Genomic DNA, 24,011 nt, shown 5'->3' with positions numbered 1-24,011 from the left:
GAGGAGGAGGAGGAGGAGGTGACACACACACTCACTCACACACACTCACACTTGTGTGTTTGATTTGAACACGGGCCGTCTGTGACATCAAAGGAGAAATGTTTAAAACCTGTTGACGTGATTTATTTATTTTCAAACAGTGAAACAGAAGAATGTTTTCCCCTTCAAAATAAAAGCACATTGTATTCGTTTGAAATGGGATGAAAGCTGTCGTCACATTCACACGTTTATTATCATTTTACACTGAAAAACTTTGAAACTCTCATTGAGCAGCAGTTAAAGACGAGAATAGGTGGATTTGTCCTTTAATAAAAAAAACATGCAGGGACAATAAACAACATTTCAATTATTAATGAGTGAAATTACATTCAAAGACTGAAAAAAACAAAACTCTTTTCAGTCTTTTCAGCAATTTTTGACGTTTTACAGCTGTGTGTGTGTGTGTGTGTGTGTGTGTGTGTGTTTTAGTTTTACTCGTCATGTTTCCTCAGGGATTTAAAATCACAGTGAAACATGAAAGTGAACGCATGAAAAATCTGTTTTTACCGTTCACTTTAAAATGTAAAAGTGACAAGAACACACACACATACACATACAAACCCCCCCCCCCCCGCACATCCCATAATATTTCAAAACAAACAAACAGGGAACTTCAACGAAAACCCGACACACAAACTGTAGCTTCTGAACAAAACAACACATGAAAGACGGTGAACACATGAAACTGTTTTCCTCTGGAAACACACGGAAAATGTTTTTTCCAAAACCTTCTCTCTCTCTCTCTCTCTCCTCCCTTCATCCCTCCATCGTTCTCTCTGTGCCTCCGGGCTTCACTCCATATTGTCTTCATTAAACACGCCGCACATCAGTGTGTGTGTGTGTGTGTGTGTGTGTGTGTGTGTGTGTGTGGAAGAATGAGGCCGTCGGCTCCTAAACCACATTCTTTAAATTCCCTGTAAATAAGACAAAGAGACAGAAATGAGTATGAGGAGGACACACACACAAACACACACACACACGTTTAAGTTTCTACGATATCTTTAACAACACTTCCACGTCTTTATCTCACTGTGAGACAGATTTTCCAACAGGAAACTGAAGTTAGTAAATCACTCACTCTCCCACACCAAACCTCATAGAGAAAATCAGTGATTTTAGCTCACAGGGACACAGGAGCTGCTGGTCCACTGCTGCCTCGTGTGGTCACTTTGTGTCACTGAGTGTCACTGAGGAGAGTCTAAAATAAATATTTCAAATGCCGAATTGACAAAAAAAAGACATTTGAACTTAGTGACGGAGGCAGCAGTGGATCAACAGCTCCTGTGTGCTGTGATGTTAAAATCGATGATTTTCTCTATGGGGTTTGGTGTGGGAGAGTGAGTGTGTCTAACAGTGAGATAAAGACGTGATCACGCTTTCTTTAAACCATTTTCCAGTTTATTCTCTGTCGTACTTTACTGGATGTACATGCTGTGTGTGCAGACTGTACCATGAAGAAAGGAGAGAAGAGTGAAAGCTGAAAACTTCAGGTCATATTGAATCATTTAAAGAACTCCACGTACATGAAAAACACTCGTTCTCTTCCTGAACGAGTGAACGAACAGTTTCCTGTGACGGAGGGAAACAGAGATGGTCCGATAAACGACAGGGGAGACAGATGCTCGTCCTTTTCTCTGCACGTTTAACTCACATGCGCTTCATTTATCACTTCACCTTCACTCTCTCATCCCTCCATCCATCCCTAACGACATCCGTGCGACTCGTGTCTGTGACGATTTAACGCAAACAAACAAACCAACAGACAGAATTGATTCATCTGTCAATTATATTGATCTGTTCATTCAAAGACAGTCTGTTTGTCTGCCGGATTATTATGGTCTGTCCAGTTCCTTTAAAGAATAACTGGTTCCTTGTTTGCAGAGAGCGACTGAAGGACACACTGATTTCCTCTGGTCTGTGGTTAACACGTCCACACACCAGAACCAGAACCAGAACCAGACACAAAAACTGGAATGAAAATCAAGTGAAGACACATGACTCCAGCACAGAGACTCTCAACTCCTCACCTACGATTCACCCTCTCACTCACTCACACATGAAAACACAAACATGAAGGAAATATGGACAAGACCACATGAATCACAACACAGACTCTGATCCAGGATCCAGATTCCACACAGAAAAGAAGAAGAAGAAGAAGAAGAAGAAACCACACATGAAAAGAGAGAAACAGAAACAAAAGAGCGCACACACACACACCTCTGATGGTGCTGATGACCTGGTCCAGGTGTTTGGAGTGGTTGCGGTCTGGTCTACAGCTTGGACTGATCTCCAGAGAGTAGTCTGGTCCATATTCTGTGAAAAACTGCAACACAAACAGTTGATTTAGATTAGAAGAAGAATTCTGGATCAATTTTAAAAAGAAAAACCAAGATTCACACAGGTTTACAGGGTCATGGAGGAGAACGTGAACATGTGCACCAACGTTCAGGAGAACATGAACATGTGCACCAATGTTAAGGAGAACGTGAACATGTGCACCAATGTTAAGGAGAACGTGAACATGTGCACCGACGTTCAGGAGAACGTGAACATGTGCACCAATGTTCAGAAGAACATGAACATGTGCGAGAACGTGAACATGTGCACCAATGTTCAGGAGAACATGAACATGTGCGAGAACGTGAACATGTACACCGACGTTCACCGACGTTCAGGAGAACATGAACGTGTGCACCAACGTTCAGGAGAACGTGAACATGTGCACCGACGTTCAGGAGAACATGAACATGTGCGAGAATGTGAACATGTACACCGACGTTCACCCATGTTCAGGAGAACGTGAACGTGTGCACCAACGCTCAGGAGAACGTGAACATGTGCACCGACGTTCAGGAGAACATGAACATGTGCGAGAACGTGAACATGCACACCGACGTTCACCGACGTTCAGGAGAACGTGTGCACCAACGTTCAGGAGAACATGAACATGTGCACCAACGACATTCAGGAGAACACGTGCAAGAACGTGAACATTTGTACCAACGTTCAGGAGAACGTGAACATGTGCACCAACGACGTTCAGGAGGACGTGAACATGTGCACCAACGTTCCAGAGAATGTGAACATGTGCACTAAAGTTCCGGAGAACGTGAACATCTGCGGCAACGTTCAGAAGAACGTGAACGTTCAGGAGAACGTGAACATGTGCACCGACGTTCAGGAGAGAGTGTGTTTGTGTGTGTGTGTCACTAACAATGAGCTGAAAGACTGAGTTTCCTGTTTTATTTCCTCTCACTGAGTCGTTCGTCTGTGTCACATTTATCTTTGTCGGGGTCAAACTCGATCGTCACAGATTAACGGAATCATCTGTCACTTTATCTTCTCTTTTGTTTTAACTTCAGTTTAGATTTGTTTTCTTCTGTTTTTGTTAATGAATTAAAAAAATTATTCCGATAAATTAAAGTGCAGCTAAAACAGAAATAAACATTTATATGATGAATATTGATTAAATTGTGTTTTATGTAAAATTCAATCACAGGAAACGTCACCGAGTGGAGTGTGTGTGTGTGTGTGTGTGTGTTCGCTGACGGCAGTGAGGGGCGGGACAGGAAGCGGTTGCAGACAGGAAAAGAGGAAGTCAAGAGGCGGGACACTTCCCCGCTGCCAATCTGGGACATGGGACCAGAGACGTCCTCCCTTCCTGTGTGGACCCTCTGAGACACACACACACACACACACTATTTACCTCTGTTTAAGGTCCAGTGTGTAAGAACTAGTGACATCTGCTGGTGAGACTGCAGATCACCACTGTCTGTCTGTCTGTCTGTCCTGAGGTCGTCCACTAAATGGAGGACATGTCTTGTTTGTTTGGTGTCTCTGATTCTACGAGTCTGAAAACCTGCTGCACACCTGTAACATCTGTATGTTTATGTCTCTAATAAGTTCAACCACAGGACCAGAGAGACCAGAGAGGACAGAGAGGACAGAGAGGACAGAGAGGACAGAGGGGACAGATTTATCAGTGAGTGTGAACACGCAGTGAATATTATTATTTTATTACTAACAAAACACAGACTGATTATCACACAATAGACGTTCAAAACACACAATACAAGTTATCTGTGAGGAGGAGTGACCTTTGACCCTGTGTGTTTATAATAACTCTGATGGAACCAGGACCATTGTGTGTTATCTATGAACTGGTGAACTGACGACTGAACTGATGACTGTGAAGTGACGACTGTGAAGTGACGACTGAAGTGTGAAGTGATGAACTGATGACTGTGAAGTAATGAACTGATGCTGTGAAGTGATGAACTGATGACTGTGAACTGGTGAACTGGTGAAGTGATGAACTGATGCTGTGAAGTGATGAACTGATGACTGTGAAATGATGACTCAACTGGTGAAATGATGACTGTGAGGTGATGAAGTGATGACTGTGAACTGGTGAAATGATGAACTGATGACTGTGAACTGATGACTGTGAATTGGTGAAGTGATGAACTGATGACTGTGAAATGATGACTGTTAACTGGTGAACTGATGACTCTGAGGTGATGAAGTGATGACTGTGAAATGATCACTGTTAACTGGTGAACTGATGACTGTGAGGGGATGAACTGATGACTGTTAACTGGTGAACTGATGACTGTGAGGTGATGAACTGATGACTGTGAAATGATGACTGTTAACTGGTGAACTGATGACTGTGAGGTGATGAACTGATGACTGTTAACTGGTGAACTGATGACTGTTAACTGTGAGGTGATGAACTGATGACTGTGAAATGATGACTGTTAACTGGTGAACTGATGACTGTGAGGTGATGAACTGATGACTGTGAACTGGTGAACTGATGAACTGAGTTCTCAGTGATGAAAACTTGTTTTGTCCTCATTTCACAGAATATCGGCGTGAAAACAAACACCGTCTGTTTATTAAATCATGATTCGAGTTGTTGTCGTTTCTTTTATTGTGAAAGTCACTTCTTCACTTGTCACTTCCTGACTTTACGTTGTTTCCTCCACTTAAATTAAAGGGAAGTGAAAAGTTATGCATTTATCGTCCGTCAGAGACGCAAAACATCTGATACAACACAGACCACGACATGATCTGATGAATGTGTGTATTCATGTGGTTTTGTCCACGGTGCCAGCACACACACACACACACGCACACACACACACACACATGCACACACACACACACACACACAAAGGTAGTTTTTGTTCCTGTGTTGCTGGAACTTCAGCTTTGCTTGGTCATCATGGATAAATGCCCCTCTTATCGAGCACAACGGAGACACACACACACACACACACAATGACCTTCAAAGTAGATGTTTTAGTCGTTAACATTATAATGTTTGTGGTTGTTTGTGACATTTTTTGTACCAAGGGAAAGTGTGTGTGTGTGTGTGTGTGTGTCTTCATCATCTGTGGCAGCTGCTCACTCTGATAGCTGCTTTTGTTTTCAGTGAGTGCTCCTTAATGAGGTCAAAGGCTATTTAGGACCAGTGGACACTGAAGAGGAGAAACAAGAGGTACCTTCATCATCATCACACACACAGACACACAGACACACACACACGGCTATTCATTACATTTGAACAGGACATGGTCAGGAGAATCAGCTGCTGCTAGAGCTTTGGATAAAAGCGTCTGCTAAAGTCAGTATTTGCTCGACACTGGACATAAAAAACACAACATATCATGTGCTTCACTGATGCTGAATATTTGTGGCAAACCTCACCGCAAACAATCCCAGAGTGATGTTTCCAGTCACATCTGAGGAGGTTACAGGAGTGAACACAGTCCACACTGTGACCTGATTATTTAACCAGATTCAGAGTCATTTAACCCAGTCTCTACAAACCCAGTTTAATCCTGTTAAATCAGGAAACGTCTTTATGTGACGCATACAAGAACAAAAGTAGAGCAAAACCCACGTTTCTGTCATTTTTCAGCTTCTTAAATGTGAATATTTTCTAGTTTCTGTGATTTTTCAGCTTCTTAAATGTGAATATTTTCTAGTTTCTGTGATTTTTCAGCTTCTTAAATGTGAATATTTTCTAGTGTCTTTGATTTTTCAGCTTCTTAAATGTGAATATTTTCTAGTTTCTGTGATTTTTCAGCTTCTTAAATGTGAATATTTTCTAGTTTCTTTGATTTTTCAGCTTCTTAAATGTGAATATTTTCTAGTTTCTTTGATTTTCCAGCTTCTTAAATGTGAATATTTTCTAGTTTCTTTGATTTTCCAGCTTCTTAAATGTGAATATTTTCTAGTTTCTGTCATTTTTCAGCTTCTTAAATGTGAATATTTTCTAGTTTCTGTGATTTTTCAGCTTCATAAATGTGAATATTTTCTAGTTTCTGTGATTTTTCAGCTTCATAAATGTGAATATTTTCTAGTTTCTGTGATTTTTCAGCTTCTTTCTGCTTTCTTTGCTCCATAAAAACAAAGAAATCATTCAAACTCAATCATTTTGTGTAAAAACTAATGGTTAGTTGTGTGTGTGTGTGTGTGTGTGTGTGTGTGTGATGAAGCAGACAGAAAGAAACTGTCAACACCACGACTCCTGCCTTTTTTACACACACACACACACACACAGTCTGATTTACCTGCAGCCAAAACGCCAGGCGGCCATCTTTGATTAGTTGCGGTGACTCAGCAGAAGGTGCATACAAGCCGGTGTGTGTGTGTGTGTCTGTGTGTGAGTGCAATGAATGAGCAGGTTTGTGCTTGTGTGGGAAAGTGCGAATGTCACGACAGTGTGTGTGTGTGTGTGTGTGTGTGTGTGTGTGCGTTACCTCATGGTCTGGTATCTCAGAGGACAGCGTCTTTCCCAGGACTGACGCCGTCAGATACGTCCAGCAGCGAGCCGTGTTAGCCAGGTTATAACCTCCTGATGACAGACACGTGAAGACATTATTACATGCGTGTTTACATACGTGTGCATAATAATGTACGCAGACAGCTGAGAAATCCAAACCTATATAAGTTCTTCCGCCTGTGGATACATATCAAATATCAATAAATATAATGTTCACGTCTTTATCTCACTGTGAGACAGACTTTTCCAACAGGAAACTGAAGTTTGTAAACCACTCACTCTCCCACACCAAACCTCATAGAGAAAATCAGTGATTTTAGCTCGCGGGGACACAGGAGCTGCTGGTCTGCTGCTGCCTCGTGTGGTCACTTTGTGCCACTGAGGTCAATCTGAACGAAGGATTTTAAATGCCGAATTCACTAAAATCAGACTTGAATAAGATTTGAACTGAGTGATGGAGGCAGCAGTGGATCAACAACTCCTGTGTGCTGTGATGTTAAAATCACTGGTTTTCTCTATGGGGTTTGGTGTGGGAGAGTGAGTGCATTACAAACTTCAGTTCCCTGCTGTAAAAGTCCGTCTCACAGTGAGATAAAGACGTGCACATGTGACGTAGACATCGAGTCTTTAGTTGGGTGGATTAATCAAACTAATCACAGAGTTTGAGGCGACGCCACAAAACAATTTTATCTGGGAGAACCCGTCCGTCATAAGACGAGAGAGACGAACGGAGACGAGGGAAAGGCGAAGAGGACGGAGTTGAGCGACGAAGAGAGAGGAGGATGTAACGCAGGGAAAGTATGTAGGACAGAGAGGAAGAGAGGTGGGATTGTAGTGGAGTAAAATGGCTTCATTGTGTCGCATAATTAGTAGCTATCATCTGGCCGAGGGTCTGGAACAGAGCACTGTGTGTGTGTGTGTGTGTGTGTGTGTGCGTGCGTGTACTGTACCAGTGGCGCGTAAATCAGTGAGATTTAGACAGAAGTGTTGCAACTACCAATTATTTTCATAAACCATCAATCTGTCAGTGCTTTATGAGACATTTGGTCCATAAAAAGTGAGAAAAACATTATTTTATCATATGAAAAAAAGGGAAATATTCACATTTAAAGCATTTTAAAGCTCCAGTGTGTGACATTTATGACGTTTCATGGTGTCAAAAATGAACGACACTACCTGTAAGTACGATAAACGTAAAATTGCTGCAATCTGCACTCTCGCCATTAGACGTCACTCGTGCTTACACAGCGCACCTTTAGGAAGCAGAAAAATCACACATAAAAACGGCGGAGACGTGCAGTACCTCCTCCCAGCAGCAGGGTGGGGAGTGTCCACTGCAGGACATACTGCAGACACTTGGCCACGCCCACCGGGGTCATGTTGAAGGAGCACATGGGGTCGCCCGCCATCGTGTCAGCACCCAGCTGCATGACCACGGCCTCAGGGTTAAACTGCGCCCGCACTTCCTGCATCACACTGAAAAAAAAACAGACGCCACGTTTCCATTTGAGAATCGTTCCGTGTCAATTGATTGACAGGTGTTTATCGGCCAATCACAGTCAGTTTCTTCAATTCTCCAACTTTAACGTCTCAGATTATATTTAGAGTCAAGGATTAAGGTTTTGAAGGTTTTTCTAAACCCTGACTCCCTTGTATTTATTATATTTTTGCAGGTTCAGCCTCATGTTGGAGGGAATCCCCTGCTCAAGTGTCCTTGAGCAAACGCCTAAATGAAACTGCATCCGTGGTCTGGAACTGACCCTGACTTCTGACTCTTAAGGAGGGGAAGAAAAATAAAAACCACTCCCCAGAAACTGTGTGTGTGTGTGTGTGTGTACCTGGTAAAGATCTGGTAGTATCCATCATCCTTGATTCCGTCCTCCAGTGGGACGTTCACAGCGTAGCCACGTCCTTTACCCAGCCCCGTGTCACAAAGGTCACCTGTTCCTAAACACACACACACACTCTTATCTTTTAGAACATCCGATCACAGAATGATTTATCAGATAAAAAACATGTTACATCTAGAAAAAATACATCTTCACGTCTTTATCTCACTGTGGGACAGACTTTTCCTTGTTTAAAGTGAAGTTTGTAAAGCACTCACTCTCCCACACCAAACCCCATAGAGAAAATCAGTGATTTTAACATCACAGCACACAGGAGTTGTTGATCCACTGCTGCCTCCATCACTAAGTTCAAATGTCTGATTTTGACACTTCCACATTTGAATGACTTTGTTCAGATTTAACACAGTGACACAAAGTGACCACACGAGGCAGCAGTAGACCAGCAGCTCCTGTGTCCCTGCGGTCTAAAATCCCTGATTTTCTCTATGAGGTTTGGTGAGGGAGAGTGAGTGATTTACTAACTTCAGTTTCCTGTTGGAAAAGTCTGTCTCACAGTGAGATAAAGACGTGAAGACGTGGATATCATAGACTTTAGCCTTCTTGTCTCATAGAACCGCGCTCCAAAAGAAACGCGAACTATCCCTTTTAGCATCTGACCTGGGAAGAATCCAGGAGAGAATTTATGCAGCGACACAGTCATGACTTTAGACGTGAAGCTGAAGGCGTCCTCCACTCCTGCACAGAGAGAGAGACAGAAAATCACAATAAATCAAGAAGTGACATCTTTAAATCCATTTTTCTCTGTGATGATCAACTCAAAGAAGAAGAAGCTCGTGTCTTTTACCATCTCCGTGATGCAGGTCAACGTCAACATAAAGCACTCGCTCATATTTCTCCCTCAGCTTGAGGATTCCCAACACGGCGTCGTTCACGTAACAGAAACCCGACGCCTGGTCCCTAAAGAATAGAGGAGGGGGAGAGACCAGCGATGAGACCGGACCGTCAGGTCAGTGTGGTGAAGCTGCGCCTTCAAAAAACAAGCTTAGACCATGTGTTCAGTGTGTCTGGCACAGCGCCCCCCTGTGACCCTCACAAGTGCTAGAAGACGGATGAATAGAAGAATACATTTAAAGTAAGTGCCACAAATGTTTACTTGGTGAACCCGGGTTCTTCTGACCCAGCCTCTGTGAGGAAACATCTGACTTCTGATCTTACTTCTTTGCGTGATGCCAACCTCCTGCCCAGTTAATGGCCACGTCACACTTTTGGTCCACGAGACACTGAGCTGCGGTCAGCGTGGCTCCGCCCACTGATGCCGCGTAGTCGTATATCCCCTCCGTCACTGGACAGTCGTAACCTGGGGCCAACGCGAGAACGTTAACGGGCAAATCATGACCATCCAGGCACTTTGTTTGAATTCATTATGGGTGAAATCTTGACTGAAACAGCTGATTCCAATTTTAAAAAGGACAATTTCGGCTTCAACAGAGGACGTTAAACAGACCTGATGGGACATGTGTGAGGGACAAGACACTGACAGAGAAAAGGAAGCGGAAGAGAAGACAGTAATGAGGGAGGTGAATGGATGAAGGACACTTGATAGATTTAAGAGAAGCTGGAAGAAGAAAACAGACAGAGGAAATTAGTGATACATTTAAACCAAAAGAAAAGAACAAAGTTAGAGGAGAGTGGACATACAGGACCAACAAGCCTCAGAGGTTAGAAGTTAAAACTTGAATAAAATATAATAAAGGTAAAAAATATTCCACAACGAAAGCAGAAAAAAATGTGGAAAGCACCCAGGCAGAATATACAGTTCAAGAAAGCCAGTGTTACACTGCCCCCTGCTGGCATCAAACAATGCATATGAGTTCTGAATCCATCCCACTGATTACGGAGTGGGAGTGAAGCATTGTTTTTAGTGGCTCTGTCTGTCTGTCTGTCTGTCTGTCTGTCTGTGTTTCTGCCTTGCCAATATGAACGACAGGCTTGTTGCATGAAGGGGGTGAAGTCTGTCATCTCTAATTGCTTTGTTTTTAGTATGTCGTAGAAAATTTGATCAAAAGTCTTTATAAAAACGTCTTAGGATGACACACCTATGACTTTTTTGTCAAATTTTGGAGGACATACTAACCTATGACTTTTTGGTGTGATTTTGGACGACATACTAACCTATGACTTTTTGGTGTGATTTTGGACAACATACTAACCTATGACTTTTTGGTGTGATTTTGGACGACATACTAACCTATGACTTTTTTGTCAAATTTTCGACGACATACTAACCTATGACGTTTTTGTCACATTTTGGTCGACATACTAACCTATGACTTTTTAGTCAAATTTTGGTCAACATACTAACCTATGACTTTCTTGTCAAATTTTCGACGACATACTAACCTATGACTTTTTAGTCAAATTTTGGTCGACATACTAACCTATGACTTTTTTGTCAAATTTTGGTCGACATACTAACCTATGACTTTTTTGTCAAATTTTGGTCGACATACTAACCTATGACTTTTTTGTCAAATTTTGGTTGACAGACTAACCTATGACTTTTTTGTCACATTTTGGACGACATACTAATCTATGACTTTTTTGTCAAATTTTCAACGACTTACTAACCTATGACTTTTTTGTCAAATTTTCGACGACATACTAACCTATGACTTTTTGGTGTGATTTTGGACGACATACTAACCTATGACTTTTTGGTGTGATTTTGGACAACATACTAACCTATGACTTTTTGGTGTGATTTTGAACGACATACTAACCTATGACTTTTTTGTCAAATTTTGGACAACATACTAACCTATGACTTTTTGGTGTGATTTTGGACAACATACTAACCTATGACTTTTTGGTGTGATTTTGGACGACATACTAACCTATGACTTTTTGGTGTGATTTTGGACGACATACTAACCTATGACTTTTTTGTCAAATTTTGGTTGACATACTAACCTATGACGTTTTGTCACATTTTGGTCGACATACTAACCTATGACTTTTTTGTCACATTTTGGAGAACATACTAAGCTATGACTTTTTAGTCAAATTTTGGTCAACATACTAAGCTATGACTTTCTTGTCAAATTTTCAAAGACATACTAACCTATGACTTTCTTGTCAAATTTTCAAAGACATACTAACCTATGACTTTCTTGTCAAATTTTCAAAGACATACTAATCTATGACTTTTTTGGCAAATTTTCAACGACATACTAACCTATGACTTTTTAGTCAAATTTTGGTCGACATACTAACCTATGACTTTTTTGTCAAATTTTGGTCGACATACTAACCTATGACTTTTTTGTCAAATTTTGGTCGACATACTAACCTATGACTTTTTTGTCAAATTTTGGACGACATACTAACCTATGACTTTTTTGTCAAATTTTCGACGACATACTAACCTATGACTTTTTTTGTCAAATTTTCGACGACATACTAACCTATGACTTTCTTGTCAAATTTTCGACGACATACTAACCTATGACTTTTTTGTCAAATTTTCGACAACATACTAACCTATGACTTTTTTGTCAAATTTTTGCCGACATACTAACCTATGACTTTTTTGTCACATTTTGGAGAACATACTAACCTATGACTTTTTGGTCAAATTTTGGTCGACATACTAACCTATGACTTTCTTGTCAAATTTTCGACGACATACTAACCTATGACTTACTTGTCAAATTTTCGACGACATACTAACCTATGACTTTCTTGTCAAATTTTCGACGACATACTAACCTATGACTTTCTTGTCAAATTTTCGACGACATACTAACCTATGACTTTTTTGTCAAATTTTTCGACGACATACTAACCTATGACTTTTTTGTCAAATTTTTGCCGACATACTAACCTATGACTTTTTTGTCACATTTTGGAGAACATACTAACCTATGACTTTTTGGTGTGATTTTGGTTGGCATACTAACCTATGACTTTTTTGTCAAATTTTGGTCGACATATTAACCTATGACTTTTTGTCAAATTTTGGACAACATACTAACCTATGACTTTTTGGTGTGATTTTGGACAACATACTAACCTATGACTTTTTGGTGTGATTTTGGACGACATACTAACCTATGACTTTTTGGTGTGATTTTGGACAACATACTAACCTATGACTTTTTGGTGTGATTTTGGACGACATACTAACCTATGACTTTTTTGTCAAATTTTGGACGACATACTAACCTATGACTTTTTTGTCAAATTTTGGTCGACATACTAACCTATGACTTTTTTGTCACATTTTGGAGAACATACTAACCTATGACTTTTTGGTGTGATTTTGGTTGGCATACTAACCTATGACTTTTTAGTCAAATTTTGGTCAACATACTAACCTATGACTTTTTTGTCACATTTTGGACGACATACTAACCTATGACTTTTTGGTGTGATTTTAGACGACATACTAACCTATGACTTTTTTGTCACATTTTGGACGACATACTAACCTATGACTTTTTGGTGTGATTTTAGACGACATACTAGCCTATGACTTTTTTGTCACATTTTGGACGACATACTAACCTATGACTTTTTTTCTCACATTTTGGACAACATACTAAACAAGGCAATCTGAGATGGAAGACTGATCCCTTTTCCCTGGGTAGCTCAGTGGTTAAGACCGGTGTCCCGTGTGCAGAGACACCATGATCACAAGTTCAATTCCAGCCCTGGAAAGTTGTTAAAAGTTAGCAATGCAAGCATGACCTAAAACGTTTTGGTAGATTTTGGACAACATACTAACCTATGACTTTTTAGTCAAATTTTCGACGACATACTAACCTATGACTTTTTAGTCAAATTTTCGACGACATACTAACCTATGACTTTTTTTCTCACATTTTGGACAACATACTAAACAAGGCAATCTGAGATGGAAGACTGATCCCTTTTCCCTGGGTAGCTCAGTGGTTAAGACCGGTGTCCCGTGTGCAGAGACACCATGATCACAAGTTCAATTCCAGCCCTGGAAAGTTGTTAAAAGTTAGCAATGCAAGCATGACCTAAAACGTTTTGGTAGATTTTGGACAACATACTAACCTATGACTTTTTAGTCAAATTTTCGACGACATACTAACCTATGACTTTTTAGTCAAATTTTCGACGACATACTAACCTATGACTTTCTTGTCAAATTTTCGACGACATACTAACCTATGACTTTTTAGTCAAATTTTCGACGACATACTAACCTATGACTTTTTAGTCAAATTTTCGACGACATACTAACCTATGACTTTTTTTCTCACATTTTGGACAACATACTAAACAAGGCAATCTGAGATGGAAGACTGATCCCTTTTCCCTGGGTAGCTCAGTGGTTAAGACCGGTGTCCCGTGTGCAGAGACACCATGATCACAAGTTCAATTCCAGCCCTGGAAAGTTGTTAAAAGTTAGCAATGCAAGCATGACCTAAAACGTTTTGGTAGATTTTGGACAACATACTAACCTATGACTTTTTAGTCAAATTTTCGACGACATACTAACCTATGACTTTTTAGTCAAATTTTCGACGACATACTAACCTATGACTTTCTTGTCAAATTTTCGACGACATACTAACCTATGACTTTCTTGTCAAATTTTCGACGACATACTAACCTATGACTTTTTTGTCAAATTTTCGACGACATACTAACCTATGACTTTTTTGTCACATTTTGGTCGACATACTAACCTATGACTTTTTGGTGTGATTTTGGTTGGCATACTAACCTATGACTTTTTAGTCAAATTTTGGTCAACATACTAACCTATGACTTTCTTGTCAAATTTTCGACGACATACTAACCTATGACTTTTTTGTCAAATTTTGGACAACATACTAACCTATGACTTTTTGGTGTGATTTTAGACGACATACTAGCCTATGACTTTTTTTGTCACATTTTGGACGACATACTAACCTATGACTTTTTTTCTTACATTTTGGACAACATACTAAACAAGGCAATCTGAGATGGAAGACTGATCCCTTTTCCCTGGGTAGCTCAGTGGTTAAGACCGGTGTCCCGTGTGCAGAGACACCATGATCACAAGTTCAATTCCAGCCCTCGCAAGTAGTTAAAAGTTAGCAATGCAAGCATGACCTAAAACGTTTTGGTCGATTTTGGACAACATTCTAACCTATGACTTTTTAGTCAAATTTTCGACGACATACTAACCTATGACTTTCTTGTCAAATTTTCGACGACATACTAACCTATGACTTTTTTGTCAAATTTTCGACGACATACTAACCTATGACTTTTTTGTCAAATTTTCGACGACATACTAACCTATGACTTTTTTGTCACATTTTGGACGACATACTAACCTATGACTTTTTTGTCAAATTTTGGTCGACATACTAACCTATGACTTTTTGGTGTGATTTTGGTTGGCATACTAACCTATGACTTTTTAGTCAAATTTTGGTCAACATACTAACCTATGACTTTCTTGTCAAATTTTGGACGACATACTAACCTATGACTTTTTTGTCAAATTTTGGACGACATACTAACCTATGACTTTTTTGTCAAATTTTGGACGACATACTAACCTATGACTTTTTTGTCACATTTTGGACGACATACTAACCTATGACTTTTTTGTCAAATTTTGGTCGACATACTAACCTATGACTTTTTGGTGTGATTTTGGTTGGCATACTTACCTATGACTTTTTAGTCAAATTTTGGTCAACATACTAACCTATGACTTTCTTGTCAAATTTTCGACGACATACTAACCTATGACTTTTTTGTCAAATTTTCGACGACATACTAACCTATGACTTTTTTGTCAAATTTTCGACGACATACTAACCTATGACTTTTTTGTCACATTTTGGACGACATACTAACCTATGACTCTTTTGTCAAATTTTGGTCAACATACTAACCTATGACTTTTTTGTCAAATTTTGGAGAACATACTAACCTATGACATTTGGTGTGATTTTGGTTGGCATACTAACCTATGACTTTCTTGTCAAATTTTCGACGACATACTAACCTATGACTTTTTTGTCAAATTTTGGAGAACATACTAACCTATGACATTTGGTGTGATTTTGGTCAACATACTAACCTATGACTTTTTTGTCAAATTTTGGACGACATACTAACCTATGACTTTTTTGTCAAATTTTCGACGACATACTAACCTATGACTTTTTTTGTCAAATTTTCGACGACATACTAACCTATGACTTTCTTGTCAAATTTTCGACGACATACTAACCTATGACTTTTTTGTCAAATTTTCGACAACATACTAACCTATGACTTTTTTGTCAAATTTTTGCCGACATACTAACCTATGACTTTTTTGTCACATTTTGGAGAACATACTAACCTATGACTTTTTGGTCAAATTTTGGGCGACATACTAACCTATGACTTTCTTGTCAAATTTTGGAGAACATACTAACCTATGACATTTGGTGTGATTTTGGTCGACATACTAACCTATGACTTTTTGGTGTGATTTTGGACGACATACTAACCTATGACTTTTTGGTGTGATTTTCGACGACATACTAACCTATGACTTTTTAGTCAAATTTTGGTCAACATACTAACCTATGACTTTCTTGTCAAATTTTCGACGACATACTAACCTATGACTTTTTTGTCAAATTTTCGACGACATACTAACCTATGACTTTTTTGTCACATTTTGGATGACATACTAACCTATGACTTTTTTGTCAAATTTTGGACAACATACTAACCTAAGACTTTCTTGTCAAATTTTCGACGACATACTAACCTATGACTTTTTTGTCAAATTTTCGACGACATACTAACCTATGACTTTTTTGTCAAATTTTGGTCGACATACTAACCTATGACTTTTTTGTCAAATTTTGGTCGACATACTAACCTATGACTTTTTGGTGTGATTTTGGTTGGCATACTAACCTATGACTTTTTAGTCAAATTTTGGTCAACATACAAACCTATGACTTTTTAGTCAAATTTTGGTCAACATACTAACCTATGACTTTTTTGTCAAATTTTGGTCAACATACTAACCTATGACTTTTTTGTCAAATTTTGGAGAACATACTAACCTATGACATTTGGTGTGATTTTGGTTGGCATACTAACCTATGACTTTTTGGTGTGATTTTCGACGACATACTAACCTATGACTTTTTAGTCAAATTTTGGTCAACATACTAACCTATGACTTTTTTGTCAAATTTTCGACGACATACTAACCTATGACTTTTTTGTCACATTTTGGATGACATACTAACCTATGACTTTTTTGTCAAATTTTGGACAACATACTAACCTAAGACTTTCTAGTCAAATTTTCGACGACATACTAACCTATGACTTTTTTGTCAAATTTTCGACGACATACTAACCTATGACTTTTTTGTCAAATTTTGGTCGACATACTAACCTATGACTTTTTTGTCAAATTTTGGTCGACATACTAACCTATGACTTTTTGGTGTGATTTTGGTTGGCATACTAACCTATGACTTTTTAGTCAAATTTTGGTCAACATACTAACCTATGACTTTCTTGTCAAATTTTCGACGACATACTAACCTATGACTTTTTTGTCAAATTTTGGACGACATACTAACCTGTGACTTTTTTGTCAAATTTTGGACGACATACTAACCTATGACTTTTTTGTCAAATTTTGGAGAACATACTAACCTATGACATTTGGTGTGATTTTGGTTGGCATACTAACCTATGACTTTCTTGTCAAATTTTCGACGACATACTAACCTATGACTTTTTTGTCAAATTTTTCGACGACATACTAACCTATGACTTTTTTGTCACATTTTGGACGACATACTAACCTATGACTTTTTTGTCAAATTTTGGTCAACATACTAACCTATGACTTTTTTGTCAAATTTTGGAGAACATACTAACCTATGACATTTGGTGTGATTTTGGTCGACATACTAACCTATGACTTTTTGGTGTGATTTTCGACGACATACTAACCTATGACTTTTTAGTCAAATTTTGGTCAACATACTAACCTATGACTTTCTTGTCAAATTTTCGACGACATACTAACCTATGACTTTTTTGTCAAATTTTCGACGACATACTAACCTATGACTTTTTTGTCACATTTTGGATGACATACTAACCTATGACTTTTTTGTCACATTTTGGTCGACATACTAACCTATGACTTTTTTGTCACATTTTGGACGACATACTAACCTATGACTTTTTTGTCAAATTTTGGACAACATACTAACCTATGACTTTTTGGTGTGATTTTAGACGACATACTAGCCTATGACTTTTTTTGTCACATTTTGGACGACATACTAACCTATGACTTTTTTTCTCACATTTTGGACAACATACTAAACAACGCAATCTGAGATGGAAGACTGATCCCTTTTCCCTGGGTAGCTCAGTGGTTAAGACCGGTGTCCCGTGTGCAGAGACACCATGATCACAAGTTCAATTCCAGCCCTCGCAAGTAGTTAAAAGTTAGCAACGCAAGCATGACCTAAAACGTTTTGGTCGATTTTGGACAACATACTAACCTTTGACTTTTTAGTCAAATTTTCGACGACATACTAACCTATGACTTTCTTGTCAAATTTTCGACAACATACTAACCTATGACTTTTTTGTCAAATTTTCGACGACATACTAACCTATGACTTTTTTGTCAAATTTTTCGACGACATACTAACCTATGACTTTTTTGTCACATTTTGGACGACATACTAACCTACGACTTTTTTGTCAAATTTTGGTCGACATACTAACCTATGACTTTTTTGTCAAATTTTGGTCAACATACTAACCAATGACTTTCTTGTCAAATTTTTGACGACATCCTAACCTATGACTTTTTTGTCAAATCTTCGACGACATACTAACCTATGACTTTTTTGTCACATTTTGGACGACATACTAACCTATGACTTTTTTGTCACATTTTGGATGACATACTAACCTATGACTTTTTTGTCAAATTTTGGACAACATACTAACCTATGACTTTTTGGTGTGATTTTAGACAACATACTAGCCTATGACTTTTTTTGTCACATTTTGGACGACATACTAACCTATGACTTTTTTTCTCACATTTTGGACAACATACTAAACAAGGCAACCTGAGATGGAAGACTGATCCCTTTTCCCTGGGTAGCTCAGTGGTTAAGACCGGTGTCCCGTGTGCAGAGACACCATGATCACAAGTTCAACTCCAGCCCTGGCAAGTTGTTAAAAGTTAGCAATGCAAGCATGACCTAAAACGTTTTGGTCGATTTTAGACAACACACTAACCTATGACTTTTTAGTCAAATTTTCGACGACATACTAACCTTTGGCTTTTTTGTCACATTTTGGATGACATACTAACCTATGACTTTTTTGTCAAATTTTGGTCGACATACTAACCTATGACTTTTTTGTCACATTTTGGATGACATACTAACCTATGACTTTTTTGTCAAATTTTGGTCGACATACTAACCTATGACTTTTTTGTCAAATTTTGGAGAACATACTAACCTATAATTTTTTGGTGTGAATTTGGTTGGCATACTAACCTATGACTTTTTAGTCAAATTTTGGTCAACATACTAACCTATGACTTTCTTGTCAAATTTTTGACGACATACTAACCTATGACTTTTTTGTCAAATTTTGGTCAACATACTAACCTATGACTTTCTTGTCAAATTTTTGTCGACATACTAACCTATGACTTTTTTGTCACATTTTGGACGACATACTAACCTATGACTTTTTTGTCACATTTTGGACGACATACTTACCTATGACTTTTTTGTCAAATTTTGGTCGACATACTAACCTATGACTTTTTGGTGTGATTTTGGTTGGCATACTAACCTATGACTTTTTAGTCAAATTTTGGTCGACATACTAACCTATGACTTTTTCGTCAAATTTTGGTCGACATACTAACCTATGACTTTTTGGTGTGATTTTGGTCGTCATACTAACCTATGACTTTTTGGTGTGATTTTGGTTGGCATAGTAACCTATGACTTTTTAGTCAAATTTTGGTCAACATACTAACCTATGACTTTTTTGTCAAATTTTGGTCAACATACTAACCTATGACTTTTTTGTCACATTTTGGTCGACATACTAACCTATGACTTTTTTGTCACATTTTGGACGACGTACTAACCTATGACTTTTTTGTCAAATTTTGGACAACATACTAACCTATGACTTTTTGGTGTGATTTTAGACGACATACTAGCCTATGACTTTTTTTGTCACATTTTGGACGACATACTTACCTATGACTTTTTTGTCACATTTTGGACGACATACTAACCTATGACTTTTTGTCAAATTTTCGACGACATACTAACCTATGACTTTTTTGTCACATTTTGGACGACATACTAACCTATGACTTTTTTGTCAAATTTTGGTCGACATACTAACCTATGGCTTTTTTGTCAAATTTTGGAGAACATACTAACCTATGACTTTTTGGTGTGATTTTGGTTGGCATACTAACCTATGACTTTTTAGTCAAATTTTGGTCGACATACTAACCTATGACTTTTTTGTCAAATTTTGGTCAACATACTAACCTATGACTTTTTTGTCACATTTTGGTCGACATACTAACCTATGACTTTTTTGTCACATTTTGGACGACATACTAACCTATGACTTTTTTGTCAAATTTTGGACAACATACTAACCTATGACTTTTTGGTGTGATTTTAGACGACATACTAGCCTATGACTTTTTTTGTCACATTTTGGACGACATACTAACCTATGACTTTTTTGTCAAATTTTCGACAACATACTAACCTATGACTTTTTGGTGTGATTTTGGTTGGCATACTAACCTATGACTTTTTAGTCAAATTTTGGTCGACATACTAACCTATGACTTTTTCGTCAAATTTTGGTCGACATACTAACCTATGACTTTTTGGTGTGATTTTGGTGGACATACTAACCTATGACTTTTTGGTGTGATTTTGGTTGGCATAGTAACCTATGACTTTTTAGTCAAATTTTGGACAACATACTAACCTATGACTTTTTGGTGTGATTTTAGACGACATACTAGCCTATGACTTTTTTTGTCACATTTTGGACGACATACTAACCTATGGCTTTTTTGTCAAATTTTGGAGAACATACTAACCTATGACTTTTTGGTGTGATTTTGGTTGGCATACTAACCTATGACTTTTTAGTCAAATTTTGGTCGACATACTAACCTATGACTTTTTCGTCAAATTTTGGTCGACATACTAACCTATGACTTTTTGGTGTGATTTTGGAGAACATACTAACCTATGACTTTTTGGTGTGATTTTGGTTGGCATACTAACCTATGACTTTTTAGTCAAATTTTGGTCGACATACTAACCTATGACTTTTTCGTCAAATTTTGGTCGACATACTAACCTATGACTTTTTGGTGTGATTTTGGTCGACATACTAACCTATGACTTTTTGGTGTGATTTTGGTTGGCATAGTAACCTATGACTTTTTAGTCAAATTTTGGTCAACATACTAACCTATGACTTTTTTGTCAAATTTTGGTCAACATACTAACCTATGACTTTTTTGTCACATTTTGGTCGACATACTAACCTATGACTTTTTTGTCACAATTTGGACGACATCCTAACCTATGACTTTTTTGTCAAATTTTGGACAACATACTAACCTATGACTTTTTGGTGTGATTTTAGACGACATACTAGCCTATGACTTTTTTTGTCACATTTTGGACGACATACTAACCTATGACTTTTTTGTCAAATTTTCGACAACATACTAACCTATGACTTTTTTGTCACATTTTGGATGACATACTAACCTATGACTTTTTTGTAAAATTTTGGTCGACATACTTACCTATGACTTTTTTGTCAAATTTTGGACAACATACTAACCTATGACTTTTTTGTCACATTTTGGACGACATACTTACCTATGACTTTTTTGTCACATTTTGGACGACATACTAACCTATGACTTTTTGTCAAATTTTCGACGACATACTAACCTATGACTTTTTTGTCACATTTTCGACGACATACTAACCTATGACTTTTTTGTCAAATTTTGGTCGACATACTAACCTATGGCTTTTTTGTCACATTTTGGATGACATAATAAGGATGACTTTTTTGTCACATTTTGGACGACATACTAACCTATGACTTTTTTGTCACATTTTGGACGACATAATAAGGATGACTTTTTTGTCACATTTTGGACGACATACCAACCTATGATTTTTTTCTCACATTTTGGACAACATACTAACCTATGACTTTTTTCTCACATTTTGGACGACATACTATGTCTAGTATGTTGTCCAAAAAGTCACAGTTTAGTATCTCATACCAGAAAGTCAAGGTTAGTATGTCGCGTTTCCACACTTGCCAATATGACCAACAGAGGCCAACAGAGGCTTGTTGCATGAATGGGGTGAAGTCTGCCATCTCTGATTGCCTTGTATTGACTTATTTTTAATGGATATGCTGTATATCGTGTGTGTATGTGTGTTTCAGATTAGATTAATTACGTGAATAAAAGGGAGAATAAACTATTAAGGTGGAAGTCATCATCTATAGCACATATATAATATTTAGAGCACACATTAAACCTAACTTCAATCTGTAGGTGGAGAAAACACGGAGAACATAAACATGAAAACTCCACACAGGACTTTAATGAGACGGGATTCAAACATTTGACCCCCGTGCTGTGAGGCACCAGTGAAAATTACTCCTGCCATTTCTCACCTAAACCATAGTCGACTGACTGAGGGTCGTCGTTGTCTCCGTCCTCGCTGATTTTATGAAGATGTTCCAGGTAAGAGTCTGTGTGGAACCTGGCCATCTCCTCGATGGTGGCCACACGAGGCTTCACAACCCTGAAGAGGAAGAAACACATGAATTATATAGAAAGTTTCAGTGACAACATGGCTGAAACCAACAGGAAACTGAAGTTTGTAAAACCACTCACTCTCCCACACCAAACCTCACAGAGAAAATCAGTGATTTTAGCCCGCAGGGACACAGGAGCTGTTGGTCTACTGCTGCCTCGTGTGGTCACTTTGTGTCTCTGAGGTTAATCTGAACAAAGGATTTCAAATGCCAAAGTGATAAAATCAGACATTTGAACTTAGTGATGGAGGCAGCAGTGGATCAACAACTCCTGTGTGCTGTGATGTTAAAATCACTGAATATGTCTATGGACTTTGGTGTGGGAGAGTGAGTGGCTTACACAGTGCCTGATAAGAGGACAATCGTCTTCCACATCTAAGCAACAACAACAACAACAACAACAACAACAACAACCAACAGTAGCAGCTCACCTCATATGTTCCAGCAGACCATAAGCTTCTATCAGTGAGTGAACCATACTCGCCTGAGAACGAGGAAAACAAACTATAACCGTTATTTAAAAAGGTACAAACCAGAGTCCGAAAACAAAAGTTTATCCAAAGGAAAACAAAGCAGCTTTAAATGCAACTCACCCTGTTTGGTACTTTGGACAATGTGTCGCATGTGTGAATGAAATTAGAGCTAAACACATACGTGACTGTCTTTTTACCCCCGCTGTCCTCCATTGCGACTCATTTAGTTTAAAAAACAACCTGATATTTGTTCAAAAATGTTCAAAAATGAAGATTATATTTGAATCTCACAGAGAAGAGACGAAAGCGAGCGACGCCCGGTTCTTAACTCAGAGTGTTCCATCGTAAACATTCCCCAAGACCAGAAAATAGACACAGAAAATGTCTTGCTCCCGCATCGTGAGTGAACATTAAAACATCATAAATGTTCACGCTATATATGTATGTAATGTGTTATAATTGTATTGGTTTTTAATATGGTATTTATATGATTTCAGTTCACGGTAAGATGCATATCCGCTCTTTATAAACGCACAACATCGACGCACTAGTTCCGGTCGGCGGACGATTTTCAGGAACGGATCGCTCAACGAAAAGCATTCTGGGGCCTTGTAGTCTTTTTAATGTTTTCTCAAAAGTGGACGAAATGGAAAAGTTTGAGAAATAAAATGTGATTTTTTTTTTCCCTCAAAACGCAACTGCATCTTTTAATGTATATTACAATTAAAATGTAATATGTTAAACAGTCACATTCTCCACAAATTGCATTTTTATTCCCCTTTTTAACATAAAAGTTATTTTCCTGTATGAATACTCAAATAATACAAAAGTAAAAGGAGGAGAAGGAAAAAAGAAAAAGAAGAAGAAAGAAAGAAGAAAAAGAAGAAGCTT

The 24,011-nt window shown here is 38.3% G+C and overlaps 1 protein-coding gene and 1 long non-coding RNA gene across 2 annotated transcripts; one reads left to right on the top strand and one right to left on the bottom strand.

Moving 5' to 3' along the window:
* Positions 1–107: 107 nt before the first annotated feature.
* On the bottom strand, positions 108–23,471 carry hdac8 (histone deacetylase 8). The gene is made up of 11 exons (XM_058625579.1): positions 23,241–23,471; positions 23,079–23,131; positions 22,504–22,634; positions 9,904–10,045; positions 9,533–9,645; positions 9,346–9,423; positions 8,677–8,785; positions 8,142–8,314; positions 6,816–6,910; positions 2,260–2,365; positions 108–953 (listed from the first exon to the last, which is right to left on the bottom strand). The coding sequence occupies exons 1-11, from the start codon at positions 23,331–23,333 to the stop codon at positions 931–933; spliced, it is 1,116 nt and encodes a 371-aa protein (XP_058481562.1). The 5' UTR covers positions 23,334–23,471; the 3' UTR covers positions 108–930.
* LOC131456903 (uncharacterized) lies at positions 3,716–8,617 on the top strand. The gene is made up of 3 exons (XR_009239953.1): positions 3,716–4,024; positions 5,483–5,548; positions 8,512–8,617. It is a non-coding gene; the product is annotated as an uncharacterized LOC131456903 (long non-coding RNA).
* Positions 23,472–24,011: the final 540 nt, after the last annotated feature.

Source organism: Solea solea, chromosome 3 (assembly GCF_958295425.1).
Source record: "Solea solea chromosome 3, fSolSol10.1, whole genome shotgun sequence".
Taxonomy (NCBI): Eukaryota; Metazoa; Chordata; class Actinopteri; order Pleuronectiformes; family Soleidae; genus Solea; species Solea solea.
The sequence above is the reverse complement of the archived record's forward strand: the minus strand, read 5'-3'. Positions and strand labels throughout refer to the sequence as shown.

Coding starts and splice junctions, on each gene's coding strand:
- hdac8 (XM_058625579.1), bottom strand. CDS start 23,333: ATGGAGGACAGCGGGGGTAAAAAGACAGTCACGTATGTGTTTAGCTCT. Junction 9,646..9,903: donor GGTTGGCATCACGCAAAGAA/GTAAGATCAGAA, acceptor TCTATTCTTTAG/GGACCAGGCGTCGGGTTTCT. Junction 9,424..9,532: donor TGACCTGCATCACGGAGATG/GTAAAAGACACG, acceptor CTCTCTGTGCAG/GAGTGGAGGACGCCTTCAGC.